The 14,513-nt window shown below is 40.6% G+C and overlaps 1 protein-coding gene across 3 annotated transcripts in view; it reads left to right on the forward strand.

Annotated features, from left to right (window-relative positions):
- Positions 1-14,513, forward strand: part of CACHD1 (cache domain containing 1) — a 295,097-nt gene that overhangs the window by 180,004 nt on the left and 100,580 nt on the right. For all 3 annotated transcript variants that reach the window (XM_049879478.1, XM_049879479.1, XM_049879480.1), the window contains one exon: positions 5,707-5,813. In XM_049879478.1, coding sequence (XP_049735435.1) covers positions 5,707-5,813 — 107 coding nt within the window. The remainder of the gene's footprint in view (positions 1-5,706; positions 5,814-14,513) is intronic.

The following is a 14,513-nucleotide window of genomic DNA, read 5'->3' on the forward strand; positions in this document are numbered from 1 at the left end:
TTATTGCTTTATTTCTAATAGAAATGCTGCCAATCCTGGCAGAACCAGAAAAGTTCTAATCTCTATAGGGCATTTCAAAATCAGATTGCTGGGCCTCATTTCAGACATGAAATCAGACTTTCAGAGATGGATCCCAGGAATCTGTATCTGACAAGCATCCCAGCTAATTCTGATGTAGCCGGACATTCACCTGAGCTGTAATCCTCAATTGGCTTCAGGAGCCTCCCGGAGAACACAGAACAGGGCTGAGCACTGTGGATATTCATGAAAACCTAGTTAATCTGAGCACTTACCTTTGTCAAGTACAGTGCTAAACATTACGTATATACCCAGTGCCCTCAAGTCGATTCCAACTCACAGCGACCCCATAGGACAGAGTAGAACTGTCCCATAGAGTTTCCAAGGAGAGCCTGGCGGATTCGAACTGCCTACCCTTTGGTTAGCAGCCACAGCATTTAACCACTACCTATGTATAGTAATGAACAAATCCATCAAGACATGTTATCTGTCCTCATGGGAATCTTGTCTAGTCATGGAGCCTGATGTCATACAAATGCACAATGGATCCATAGACTAAACACTTTGTCACATTCTTGAAGAGAATATGGGGGCACTTGACATAGACTGGGATGCCATCTACGATCAGGATTGGCTTTTCCGAGGAAGTAGTATTTGAGCACAGACCTGAAAGATTACTAGGCAAATAACCAGGAGAACTTACTAAACGTGCACTGTCCAAAATGGTAGCCACTAGCCAGTGACTACTTACATTTAAATTAATTAAGATTAAATAAAATAGAAAATTTAGTGTATCAGATACAGTAGCCACAGTTCAAATGCTCAGTAGCCACATATGGCTACCATATTGGACAGTGCAAATATGATAACATTTTCATCACTACAGAGAATTCTCTTGGACAATGCTGGTCCAGACCAGGATTGGGTAAACTATGGCTCATGGGCCATATCTGATCTACCACCTATTTTTGTAAATGAAGTTTTATTGCAACACAGCCATGCTCATTCTTTTTTATTATCTGGCCCTTTATAGAAAAATTTTGCCAACCCCTGGTCTAGAGAGGGAATAGACTTAGTATAGCTGGCTAAAGCATAGTGAGCAAGTGCTTTTAAAAAAAATTGCTTTTGAGTCTGTTTCGACTCATAGCAACCCTATAGGACAGAATAGAACTGCCCCATACGGCTCCCAAGGCTATAAATCTTTTCAGAAGCAGACTGCCACATCTTTCTCCTGTGGAGTGGCTGATGGGTTCAAACCACCAACCTTTTGGTTAGCATCTGAGTACTTTAACCACTGTGCCACCAGGGCTCCTGAGCAAGTGGTAAACCAAACCAGACCCATTGCCATCAAGTCAATTCCAACTCATAGCAAACCTATAGGGCAGAGTGGATCTGTTCCATGGGGTTTCCAAGGAGCGGCTGGTGGATTCAAACTGCTGACCTTTTGGTTAGCAGCTGAGCTCTTAACCACTGTGCCACCAGGGCTCTGAGCAAGTGTTGGAGGGGGCTTAAATTGAGCCAGAAGAGGTAGGCAAAGCCAAACTACAGGAGAACATAGAGATCATATAGGTTCAAATTCAAGAATATGAGTACTTGCCATAACCAAATCCAATCATGTGGAGGTTACCTATGTCATTATTCCAGTTCATTAGTTTGAATAATTAAAATGTCAAACCAGAGTTGCTTGTGTGATGCCACTCTTGCTTCACAGGTGTTCAAATGCTGAAATGAGAGGGACAGTGAGATTATAGTGGTGTTGCTTTGCCAGTATATACACAGGCAGCTGCTACTGTGTTAATCACTTCTTTTTTCTCCATCTGTGGCTTTTGGGGCAGCGGTGTTCTCGTCTAGACAGACTGGAGCAGGTCCAAGGAAGAGCAACCATGTTGGTGAAACAACTGTATCCTTTGAGACACAGTTGGCATTGTTGATGTGATTCTGCACTGGGTTAGAGGCTGGACTAAAGATCTTTTAAAATAGAGTTCCCTCCTACTTTGAGAGATGATGTGTATCTAAGCAAAACTATTTAACTTTTGCTGTTGAATCCAACACACCATGTGAAAACCTATCCCACTTGCATATACAAATTGGATCAATGTAATCGTTCTTATGTATTATGAATTGTGATCAACAGATGATTAGAGCCCATATGAATAATCAAATGGACTTGACTTTTAGGCATGTTTCTCCCAGGTTGTAGCATCTTTACGTATGTTAATGGAATTTCACAAATGGCATTTATCACATGAGGTATACATTTTAACACGTTTTTTTAAAAAACTAATTTCAAGTTGAGAGTATTTGGGCTGCTCTGAGGAACTTCATGAGTTCCCTCAGGATGCGAAATCATAAATAAGTTAATTAGAGGTTTAAGATGTGAACTTTTGTTACTTCTAGATTAAATTCACTTAAGAACACTCATAGTAACTACACATAAATAAGTTGGGACATTTTCCTGTTATATTCTTTCAGAATGTTGTTTGCTGTAGCACAGAACCCAGGGCCACACAATAACTGACAGAGCAGAGATTCAAATCCAGGTGTTTCCTACTCAGAGCCATTCCTTCTTCTTCACTGCTGTTATGGATTGAATCGTGCCCTGCCAAAATATTGTGTTATAAATCCTAACATTTATGCCCGTGGTGAGGAGCCCTGGTGGCACAGTGGTTAAAGTGCTCAACTGCTCACCAAAATGTTGGCAGTTCAGACCCATTCTCCACTCTGTGGGAGAAAGATGTGGCAGTCTTGGTGACAGTTTTGGAAGCCTGCTCTGTCCTATAGTGTGTCACTATGAGAGAGAATTGACTGAACAGCAGTGGATGATGCCTGTCATTATAGTCTCATTTCAGAGTGGTTTGTGTTTGCTTTGTTGATAAAGCAGGATTAGTGTAGGGTGTGTCTTGAGTCAGTCTCTTTGGAGATATATAAGAGATTAAACAAGCAAGGAAGCAAGCAGAGATGGGGGAGGATTGATGCCAAGCCACATGGAGATCTCTAAGGAACCAGGAAGTTGAAGAGACAAGGACCTACCCCACAAGCTGACAAGAGAGAAAGCCTTCCTCTAGAGCTGACACCCTGAATCCAACTTTTAGGTTCCTAAGAAAATAAATTTCTTTTTGTTAAAGCCATATACTTGTGGTATTTCTCTTATAGCAGCACTAGATAATTAAGACAGAATTTGGTATCAAGAGTGGAGTGCTGCTCTAACGGATACCTAAAATGTGGAAGCCGTTTTGGTGCTTAATAGTAAAAGCCTGGATTGCGTTCCAGAGTCTCTTGGGAGAATCACGGACATCAAAAGCAATTCTGATGAAGGCTCAGAAGGAAGTGAGGAGAACTATAGAGAAGTCTCTATTGTTTTAAAGAATAGATATGGGCACGAGCAACAGAAAGTTGCTACAGATGTGGACATTAAATGTGCTTCTGGTAAGACTTTAAAAGGAAATGATGAACACATGATTGGACGATGGAGGAAGGGTGATGCTTTTTATACAGTGGAAAAAAACTTGCCTAAATTATGTTCAAATGTTCAGTGGAAGGTAGAACTTGTAGGTGATGAACTTGAATATCTGGCTGAGATTTCTAAGCAAGATCTTAATGGGAACGTGTAATTTCTCCTTGCTGTTTATGTTAAAATGTTTGAGGAAAGAGATTGACTTAGAAAAGAACTGTGCAAAATGAAAACAGAATTTAAAGATTTGGAAAATTCTAATGTACAAACTAAGGACACATGTCCTAGAATGTTCACCAAGGACATGGCTACACAAACTTTTGTTAAATAGATTAAGCTTGTGACTGATGGATCTAACGAACTACTAGAGCAGAAAACCCATCAGCTTAGTCTGAAGAGGTCAGAAATAGAATGAAAGGAGAGAAGGCTATCTGCCTCTTGGAATTCTGCAGGCAGGAAACAGGTCAAAGGAGCTACATTTTTAGTCCTCCAGGAAAGAAAAGAAACATACCTGGAACAGCTCAGAGATCAGCAGAACTGTTGGAAGGAGTACAGGAAGCAGGGCCTTCTTGGTTTCAAAGGGTGGGGTCATGGTCTCCTGGATTTCAAAGAGTCAGACCTTTGCCAATGCAGTTCTAGAGTGTGGGGCTGCCATTAAGGTGTGTCAGGGCGATGGGGCTACTGCCCAAAGCTGAAGGAACAGGGCTGAGGAGAAACAGTTGGACTAGAAGAATGAGGCCACCCAAAGCCAAGAAAGCAGAGTTGCCATCCCAGTGGGCCTGGAAGGTGCAGATGAAGCCCAGGGCCTAGGGGCCTCCATCCAGAATCCAGAGGGTGTGGCCAACACCCAAATTCTGGAAGGTAGGGCCATAGCCCAGATGGACTCGGAGAACAGAAGATTATTTTCAAGTCTTGAGAGCTAATGTAATTTGTTCTGCTGGGTTTTGAACTTGCTTGGTGTCTGTTTTCCCTTCTTTCCCTCCAATTTCTCCCATTTGTAATGGAAATGTCTACCTAGTGCCTGTTCTACCATTTTGCTTTAGAAGCAGGTAACTTGTAGCCTAGATTTAGTTTCACAGATGAAAAGGACTTTGCTGCAGGATGAAATATGCCTAAAGTCTCACTCATATTTGGTTTAGATGATTCAGAAGATGAGATTTTGGACTTGGAGTTGATTTAAGACTCTTGGGATGATGTGATGGGGATGATGTGTTTTGCATGTGGGAAGGACTTGAATTTTGGGGGACCAAACGGTGCAATGTTATGGATTAAATTGTGTTCCCCAAAAATGTATGTTGTAAATCCTAACCTCTGCCTGTGGTTATAATCTCATTTCAGAGTGGATTGTGTTTGTTTTGTTGATAAAGCAGGATTAGTGTAGGGTGTGTCTTGAGTCAGTCTCTTTTGAGATGTAAAAGAGATTAAACAAGCAAGGAAGCAAGCAGAGATGGGGGAAGATTGATGCCAAGCCACATGGAGCTCTCCAAGGAACCAGGAAGCAAGTTGAAGAGACAAAGACCTTCCTCCAGAGAAAGCCTTCCCCTAGAGCTGGCACCCTGAATTTGAACTTCTGACTTCCTAAACTACTAGAAAATAAATTTCTGCTCGTTAAAGTCATCCACTTGTAATATTTCTGTTATAGCAGTGCAAGTTAACTAAGACAACTACTGTCTATTTTTTGGTTGGTCATTTGTTTTCAGCTGAGATAATTTAAAGAGGTATGTCTGTTTTGCATATAACATCCGTGTTAATTTGGAAGTTCATAATTCCAGTCTGAATTTTGTCAAATCTATTTTCTGCATGGTTTTGTCAGTAGTTTCTAACTCAGGTTTATTGGGGAAAAATTGGTTCTAAGAATAGTTGATTTTTTTATCTACTTAGAATTTGAACTTGATTTCAAAAGCCTTCTAAATACAGGGAAATCCTGGTGGCATAGTGGTTAAGTGCTACGGCTGCTAACCAAAAGGTCAGCAGTTAAGATCCACCAGGTGCACCTTGGAAACTCTATGGGGCAGTTCTACTCTGTCCTGTAGGGTCACTATGAGTTGGATCCCCACACTGTTCTGAAGTAGTTTTTTTGTATGTCTGAAATCCAGATTGTTATTTTACTGTTTACAGGCTTATCACTTTTGTACGCAGGATGAATCATTATTTTTGTTGGCTTGTTTTCTGGATTGGATTGGATAGCCAATAAAAATAATTTCTTCTAACTTTGTGATTTTCTTCTATTGTTTCAGATTCGATGGAAACTTTAACACCAATGTGTCTAGAACAATCAGTTGTGATCGACTTTCTAATACCGTTAATAGCCGGGCCTTCAATCCTGGACGAGACTTAAATTCAGGTCAGTTATCTGTTAGTTTTGTAAAAGAGAACTATTTCTCCTCCTTCCAAGTTGAATAAATGTATAGCTTCAAAAGGATTCCTGGTAGTGCAGTGGTTTAAGTGCTAGGCTGCTAATTGAAAGGTTGCCTCTTTGGACCTACCAGCTGCTCTGTGTGAGAAAGATGTAGCAGTCTGCTTCTGTAAATATTTACAGCCTCGGAAACCCTATTGGAACAGTTCTACTCTGTCCTGTAGGGTCGCTGTGAGTCGGTATCAATTCAATGGCAATGGGTTTTATTGCTTCAGGCTTTTTTTTTTTTTTTAATTCCTGAAGGAAAATATCATATACTTAAAATTGGATTTTCATTGCTGGAAAATTGACCTCATAAACAGGGAGAGGAAGAAGAAAATGGAACTAACATGTATTGAACATTTACTACATAGCTACATAAATGGTCGTGCCTAGTACCTTGCTGGGCTCTTGTATCCGTTATCTTATTTGTTATGAGTTTTCCATTTTTTTTACCTTAAAGGTTACTTTAGAGACCTTTTACAATAGGTCTCTAAATAGGTCTCCATATAGAGATCTTTGCAATAGGTGGCATTGAATTTTGTTTGTATTTCCTATTTATAGTTTTGTTTTTGGATTTCTTTGGGAGAATGACAGGTGAGTTTTTCTAGCATTAATGGTTAGTGCTGTAAGGCTTGGAAGAAATTTTCTACTAGCAAACTTAGTGCTGTAAGGCTATATTGAGGTTGAACTGCCTGCCAGATCTCACCAGAATTCAACTATGTGTACTGGTAATAACTACTGGGGCATGTGTGTGTGTGTGTGTGTGTGTGTGTGTGTGTGTATGTATATAGCTCCAAAGTGGCATAGTATTTCTGCTTCATTACTTTAGAAACTGAGTCCATATTTCTCACCCAACTGTCTTGTTATATACACTTCTGATGATTGATGGACCTCAGAACCTAGAGGCTTCACCTTCTGAGCAATGAAAGGTTCTTTAAAAATCACACTCCAATCTCAATTCTCTGGTTTTTCTAAGAAGACTCTGAGGCTGGTAAGATTCTAAGACTTCCCTGATAGCTGGAGAGATCAAGGATCTAATCCTTAAACATAAGGAACTATTATTTCCCAAATACCAGTCTTTTACAGGCACATAAAACCCAAGACAGAAGCCAGAGGACCAGAGTATTTACTTTTAGGGTCCCATTCAGTCTCATTCCAGGGGAGGCATTCTAGTCATGGGGAATTATATACACACTTCAGGTAATCTATTAGGTCTACACAGAAAGAGATGTAGGTGTTGTATCACTCAGAGATAATAAAACTAGAGCTGCTAGCTAAATCTGTCAGCCACATGTTGTTTGGGCCAGTATATAATAGATTCAGTCGTTTTTTAATGGTCAGAGAATCTAGGGGCCTTTTGGAGCAGATGGAGTTTACTACTAGAAAGCGAGCTAAATGAGAATATTTTTCATAAAAAGTAACTGAAGAGAGTAGAGGAGGGCATGGGATGGGCAGAGAAAATGGATTGTGGAAGATCCCACACCTAGCACAGAGACAGAGCCGGAACTCAAGTCTTCCGGTTCCCAAATTCAGTACTTCCCCTCGGAAATGCTCAGTAACACAGGACATTGCTAGGTCTGAAGACTTGAGGTTGAAACAACAGTCTTTGAATAGAATTCAGTTTAATTGTATCCCAGAAACACACCACGAAGCCCCATATTGTATGTAGTTAAAATTTTTAGAATTTAGGTTAACTTGAAGGATACCTGTTTGAATAAGTAAAATGCAAGTGAATTATTCATGTATACATACAAGATCCAGAATGATCTGCATATAAATGTTTATAGTTATTATCTTTTAGCGATAGAACAGTGGGACATTTTTACTTCCTTATTAATTTTTATAATTTTAAACTAAGTGTGCATGGTTTTTATAATCAGGGAAAAATAAAATGAGAAAGAATCATAGTCTACCTTCAAATGTATTTTCATTCCTTTAGGTTACAACAGTACCTTTCTTCACACAGTCTGGTTTTGTGGTTCTAGATGAAGCTCTATTGCCCTCCTGGCCCTGTGATTGAGGCACTGAGAAAGGGCAGGTGGGGTAGGCTGAGGGTGGTGAGTGCACTCCTGGGAGCCAGATCGACGAGAGATGCTCTCCTGTCAGATTTGTCCACCTCAGTGTGACAGACCTTGGAGGATCTGGAAGCTGCTGCAGCCAGGGCCACATCCTCACTGCCTTGTTTTTTATCTGTTCACTGTTTCTGATAATGAATGTATCGTTGGTATTTATCCCTGTCATTTATGATCATAGAATCTGGGGGTTTTCTGGGATAGGTGGGTTTGCTACTAGAAAAGAAGCTGAATAAGAATTTTTTTGTGCCTTTTTCTTAGTGAATATAGAAGCCATTTAGCCAGGTGATGTCATCCTTCCTACTAACCAGAATAAATAAGTACAATTAGAATCTGTTCAACAAATACGTATCGAGCACCTTCTACATGGTAGATACTGTTTGTTTTTGTACTGGTTCGGCTGTAAACAAAACAAAGTTCCTGTCCTCATGGAGCTTATAATCTGGGGACAGTGCAACATAAATTTTAAACAACTGCACGGGTGAATATACATTTCAGATTATGATGAATGCTATCAAGGAAAAGGAATGCAGGAAGAAGACCTAGGAAGTACCCTCGCTGAGAGTGACGGGGAGGAGAAGGAGAGAAGGAAGAGACTTAATATTTTATGTAAGGACTCCTTGCTAAGATGTTTGAGGTGAGAGCTGAATAAATGGAGGAGTAAACCATGGGGATTACTGGAGGGAACATATTCCTGGCAAAGGCCTTGTGTTGAGAGAATGTTTGTGGTCTCAGAAATGGTAAGGAGGCCTCTGTAGCTGGGGTGGAGCGAATGAGGAGGGAAAGTAGAAGATCAGGCCAGACAGGTAGTTGGGGGCCAGAGCTCAGAGAACTTTACTAGATGTCATGGATTGAATCCGTGTCCCTCAAAGATATGTGTAAATCCTAACCCCTGTGCCTATGGTTAGAATCCCATTTAGTAATAGGGTTTTTTTTTGTTATGTTAATGGTGGCAATAATGTAGGGTGTGTCTTAAATCAATCTCTTCTGAGATTCAAAAGAGCGGATTAAGCAAAAAGCAAGAAAGCAGAGATGGGGGAAGATAGATGCCATGCCACATGAAGATCACCAAGGAGCCAAGGCTGAAACGGGATAAGGACCTTCACCCAGAGCCTACAGAGAGGGAAAGCCTTCCCCTAGAGCTGGCGCCCTGAATTCAGACTTCTAGCCTCATAAACTGTGAAAAAATTAATTTCTGTTTGTTAAAGCCATCTGCTTATATTTCTGTTATACCAGCACTAGATAACTAAGACACTGGATGTTATATGGACATTACATTGTGCTCTGAATGAGATAGGAGACCATTGGAGGATTTTATGCAGAGAAATGACATAATTTCGACTTAGGTTGAAAGGTTACCTGCAGCTGTGGCAGTAGTGGACTGCAGGGAGGAAAAGATGGAACCAAAGAGACCATTTAGGAACCTATTTCAAAATCTTGAAGACAGATGATGATGAAAATTGGTAATCTGGTAACAGTGGACATGGTGAGAAGTGGTTGGATTTTGAGTATGTTTTGAAGCTAGAACCAGTGTTGTTGTTGGGCGCTGGTGAGTCACTTTCTACTCGTAGCAACCTCATGTGTTACAGAGTAGAACTGTCCCATAGGATTTTCTTGGCTGTAATCTTTCAAAAGTAGATTGCCAGTCCTTTCTCTTGTGGAGCTGCTGGATGGGTTCACACCATCAACCTATCACTTAGCAGCCAAATGCTTAACTGTTGCACCTACAGGGCTCCTTAGAACCAGTAGGATTTGCTGACTATTTTGATGAGGGTCGGTATGTGAGAGAATAAGAGAAGAGTCAGGAAAAACATCCAAGATACTTGGCCTGAGCAGCGAGAAGGACAGAGTTGCCATTTACTGAGATTGGGAATGTTGAGGAAAGAACAGGTTTGTTTAGGGGGCAAGGGATCAAGGGTTTCATTTTGGAAAAGTTAAGTTCAAAGTGCTTATTAAATATTCAAGTGGAAATATCTCACAGGTAATTGATATACAAGTCTGGAGTTAAGGGAATGGATCTGGGAGAGGCATAAATTTGAGATATTTCTGTGTATGGGTAATGTTTAAATCGTGGGTACGTAGTGAGTGACTGTGGGTAGAAAAGAGAAGAGCTCCAGGGACTGAGACTTACCATCTAGAGGTCACGGAGATGAAAAGGAACCTATAAAGGAAACCTAGAAGGTCTGATAGGAGTCAAGGAGAACCAAAGGGCCATCTCCCAGAAGTGAAGTGAAGAGAATGCTTCAAGAAGGAGGGAGAGATAATTGTGTCAAGTAGATTAAGTAAAATGAGGACTAAAAAAACTGACCGTTGGATTTAGCGACATTGGTCAACTTGAGAAAAATTATAGCGAGTTGATGTGCCAAAGAGAATGATCCGAAAGCTGATGACACCAGAGAGGGGGACAATTGCTAGAGCCTTTTTCTTCATTAGGTGAGAGGGAATGGGATCATGAGTGGAGCACAGAGTTTGTCCAGAGTAAGAGGAAGGAAGGAAGAATAAACGGGTAGGCATGCTCACAGGATGGTAGATGTAGTACCGGGAACTTAGGGACGTTCTCTTCTCAGTGATTCTGTTGGTCAGAATTAGGACGCAAGAGCATCACCTGAGAGTGAGGACATGGGAAGAAGGATTAAAGAGACATATTAGTTGTACTAAAATTATTTTCTATTACTGAGGTTTTCGTAAGAATTCAGCTGCTCAATAATCAAAAATTCTGACAAAACACTGTTTTATTCCTTTATGTATTTGTTAAGGAAGAGATTGCAAAGATGGTTTGAAAAATCAAGGGGCGGAGAAGAGGAGCATGATGAGGGTGGAAGTGGGTGGGATATAATTAAAAGCCAAATCTTGAATTTCCCTGTTTCTAAGAGCGTGTCTCAAGTGTAATCTACTACTTAACAAAAGTTGTTCTCAGCACAGTTGACACAGCTAGATTTATAAGCAGCGTTTGGCAATATGCAGGTATTTGAGAACTGACTGCTTGCATTTGAAGTTGTGTGACATTCCACCAGGCAGTGGCTGCATCCCAAAGTCCGCATACTTGAGTAGCAATTTGTAATATGAGAGGAGTGGTAGATGGTGAGGGGTGACCTCAGAGTTCTCTACCACCCCATTCCCTCCTCTCCAGCTCATGCCCCTTTTCAGGGCAGAATTAATGTACTCCATCGGCTATCACATGTCCGATATTTACATTAGTAAGATGTCCAGCCTGAGGCTCTTTCAGACTGTATATAATCCATCAATGGGCCCTTAATTGATAACAGAGTTTCAGATTGCCTTTCAGACTAGCTGGAAACAGAATCAATGTAAATTGTAAACCATTCTTAGCTTCATTTATCCAAAACCAGGTCATGTGTTCATCCATCCAACACACACATGTGTTCTTTTTCTTAAAACCACCCTTGCCAAATCTCTACTTTCTAAATTGACTCTGTGTTCCTGATTCCATTCAAATAACTGATGTTTGACAGCGCATGTGTTATATTATGGTGCTGGTAATGTTGTGCTCAGGTTCTTTCCTGCTTTTATCCCTAGTTTCTCACTCTTCTTTTTTTTTCCTTTCCCCTTTCAAATTCCTGCTGAGCTATTTTCTTGTATGTGGCCTGATCCCTAAAGAGGTTTATTTGAAGAGTCCAAGGAAAGTTTCTCTTGCTCTCTTGAGTTATACAGTTGAGGTGAAAGTGGAGGTGGGAGTTAGTTGTTCTCACTGAGGGAAAAAGTGTCTGGGCTCTCTTTATTGTGTTTGATTTAAAGAGCCTTGAAGTTGGCAAACTTCGATCTTGGTAGTGATGCAGTCTTCATTGCAAAATGGGATTCACGGGGTATAAGGAGTGTATATAAGTCACGTTACAGAGGTAAATGGCACAGGAGATACAGGTGGGCACTGCAGGCTGTAGACTGTTCTGCTGATTTTGGTGGCTTCGTCACTTCTTACTGAATGACAGTGATTGGCTGTGTGCTGCAGATTTTTCTCTTTAAGATAACATGGAAATTACACATTAGCAAAATTCTAGTAACAATGCAGTGAATAGCCGTGTTCTACCTAGAAATCTACCATACAAGAATAAAAATCAACCAGGCTAATGATTTCTGGTTCCATTTTATGCCTCATTATTCCAGCTTCATGATTGCATTAGTGTCGTAAAGGATCTGGTAATTATTTACATCACATCCGAAAATCAGTCACTTAGAAATCTAGATTCTTGAGGTTATGCGATTCAGTTGATATGCATATTGAGACAAAATTGAGTAAACAGAGGCCTGCTTTCTTCATTCTGATTTATTTCCCTTCAAGCTCTATTCCTCTCCGGAAACTACTTCCAAGTCTAGTCTTCCTTATATTTGCACAATAACCCTATTCTGCTGATTGAATCTTTCAGAAGATACAAACCTGTTGGTAACCCGTTGCTGTAGAGACCATAGCAACCCTATAGGACAGAGAAGAGCTGCCCATAGAGTATCCAAGGAGCAGCTGGGGGATTCGAACTGCCAACCTTTTGGTTAGCAGCCAAAGTCTTAACCACAGTGCCACCAAGGCTCCAAAGACCTCCTAATTTTCCAATTTAATACCCTGTTACATATTTTTAAACAACTTTTATTGTATAAATCATACTAAAAGATTTTTTAGAATTTAAAGAAGCAGATTGAGGAAAAGAGAACATAGCAGTAACCCTTTCTAAAATGTTAGTGCTCTTTCATGGTCTGTGTGTATGGGTGTGTATATACCATCTCATAATACATACGATTATAATGAATGCAGCGTACTTTTTTTTACTTAACATATTCTGAACATTGTTTTGATATAATTAAGTGTATTTCTGTATCATCACGGTAATGCTTTCACAGAAAATTGAAATAACCAGTCCACTCTGGTTTAACATTTAGATTGCCCCAATTTTTCACTGTATTAAAACACTGTATATCATTGCTCCCTTGAAGGATTTTAAGTGACCCCTCTGCAGCTTTACTTGACTACTTTGTAGCAGTTGACACATAAACCTCTTTTTTGAAAATGCTCTCCTCTGGTTTCTGTGAAATTAGTTGTTGTTGTTAGGTGCTGTCAAGTCGTTTTTGACTCATATTGACCTTATGTATCACAGAATGAAACACTGCCCGGTCCTGCACCATCCTCACAATAGTTGCTATGTTTGAGCCAATTGTTGCAGCCACTGTTTCAATCCATCTCTTTGAGGGTCTTCCTCTCTTTCACTGACCCTCTACTCTACTAAACGTGATGTACTTATCCAGTGTCTGGCCCCTCCTAATAACATGTGCAAAGTACGTGAGACAAGTCTCACCATCCTCACTTCTTAAGGGCATTCTAGCTGTACTTCTTCCAAGACAGATTTGTTCGTTCTTCTGGCAGTCCATGGTATAGTCAATATTCTTCACCAACACTATAATTCAAAGGCATTAATTCTTCTCTCATTGTCCAGCTTTCACATGCATATGAGGCGATTGAAAACACCATGGCATGAATCAGGTACACCTTAGTCCTCAGAGTGACGTCTTTGCTTTTGAACACTTTAAAGAGGTCTTTTGCTACAGATTTGCCCACTGCAATACATTCTGTGAAATTATTCTCTGTGTATCTTCTTCTCTGCCCAGTCCTTTTCATTTACCTTTTCAGGCTGCTTTTCCTTTATCCTGTTCCTAAGGGTAGATATCCCCACACATCCTCCCTTTACCATCTTCCTCACCTCACTGTTCAGTGTTATCTCCCTCAATATTCTCAGTTCAAACACCACCTCGTCTGCCACTCACATGCTGCTAGTTTCCAAATCTGTTCCAGCCCTGACCTATTTCTGAGTTTATTTATTAAATACCCAGCTTCCAAGCAAGTATCTCTCTCTGATTGTCTTGTAAAAAAAAAAAAACCAAACCTGTTGCTATCGAGTCAATTCTGACCCATATAGATCCTCTAGGACAGAGAAGAATTGCCCCAAAGGGTTTTCAAGGAGTGCCTGGTGGATTCAAACTGCCGACCTTTTTGTTGGCGCTGTAACTACTATGCTACCAGAGTTTCCGATTGTCATGTAGCTACCTCAAACAAATAACCACAAAACAAAAACAAACTTTCCTCCAAATTACTCCCTCACTTGATTTCATAGTTATTACAACCCTCATCCTGGGTACACTGGGAATTCTTCTTTGCCCTTTTCCACCCAGTACTTCTCCAGCTGTTACAAGTTTGGCTTAATTAGTGATTGAATGAGAGCTTGAGTGAATGATCATTTGTTGAGCATTTACTGTGTGCTAGACACCTTGCTGAGGGCATTGGTGGTTCTGTGGCAGAATTCTCACCTTTCATGCAGGAGACCTGGGTTCAATTCCCAGCCACTGCACCTCATATGCATCCCCTGCCCATCTGTCAGTGGAGGCTTTTACATGTTGCTATGATACTGAAGAATTTTCAGCAAAGCTTCCAAACTAAGCTGGACTAGGAAGAAAGGCAATGAAAACCCAATAGATCACAATGGTCCAATCTGTAACTGATCATCAGGTTGGTGCAGGACCAGGCACCATTTAGTTCCATTGTGCATGGAGTCACCATGAGTCTAAGGCTGACTTG

The sequence above is a fragment of the Elephas maximus genome, chromosome 3 (assembly GCF_024166365.1).
Source record: "Elephas maximus indicus isolate mEleMax1 chromosome 3, mEleMax1 primary haplotype, whole genome shotgun sequence".
Classification (NCBI taxonomy): Eukaryota; Metazoa; Chordata; class Mammalia; order Proboscidea; family Elephantidae; genus Elephas; species Elephas maximus.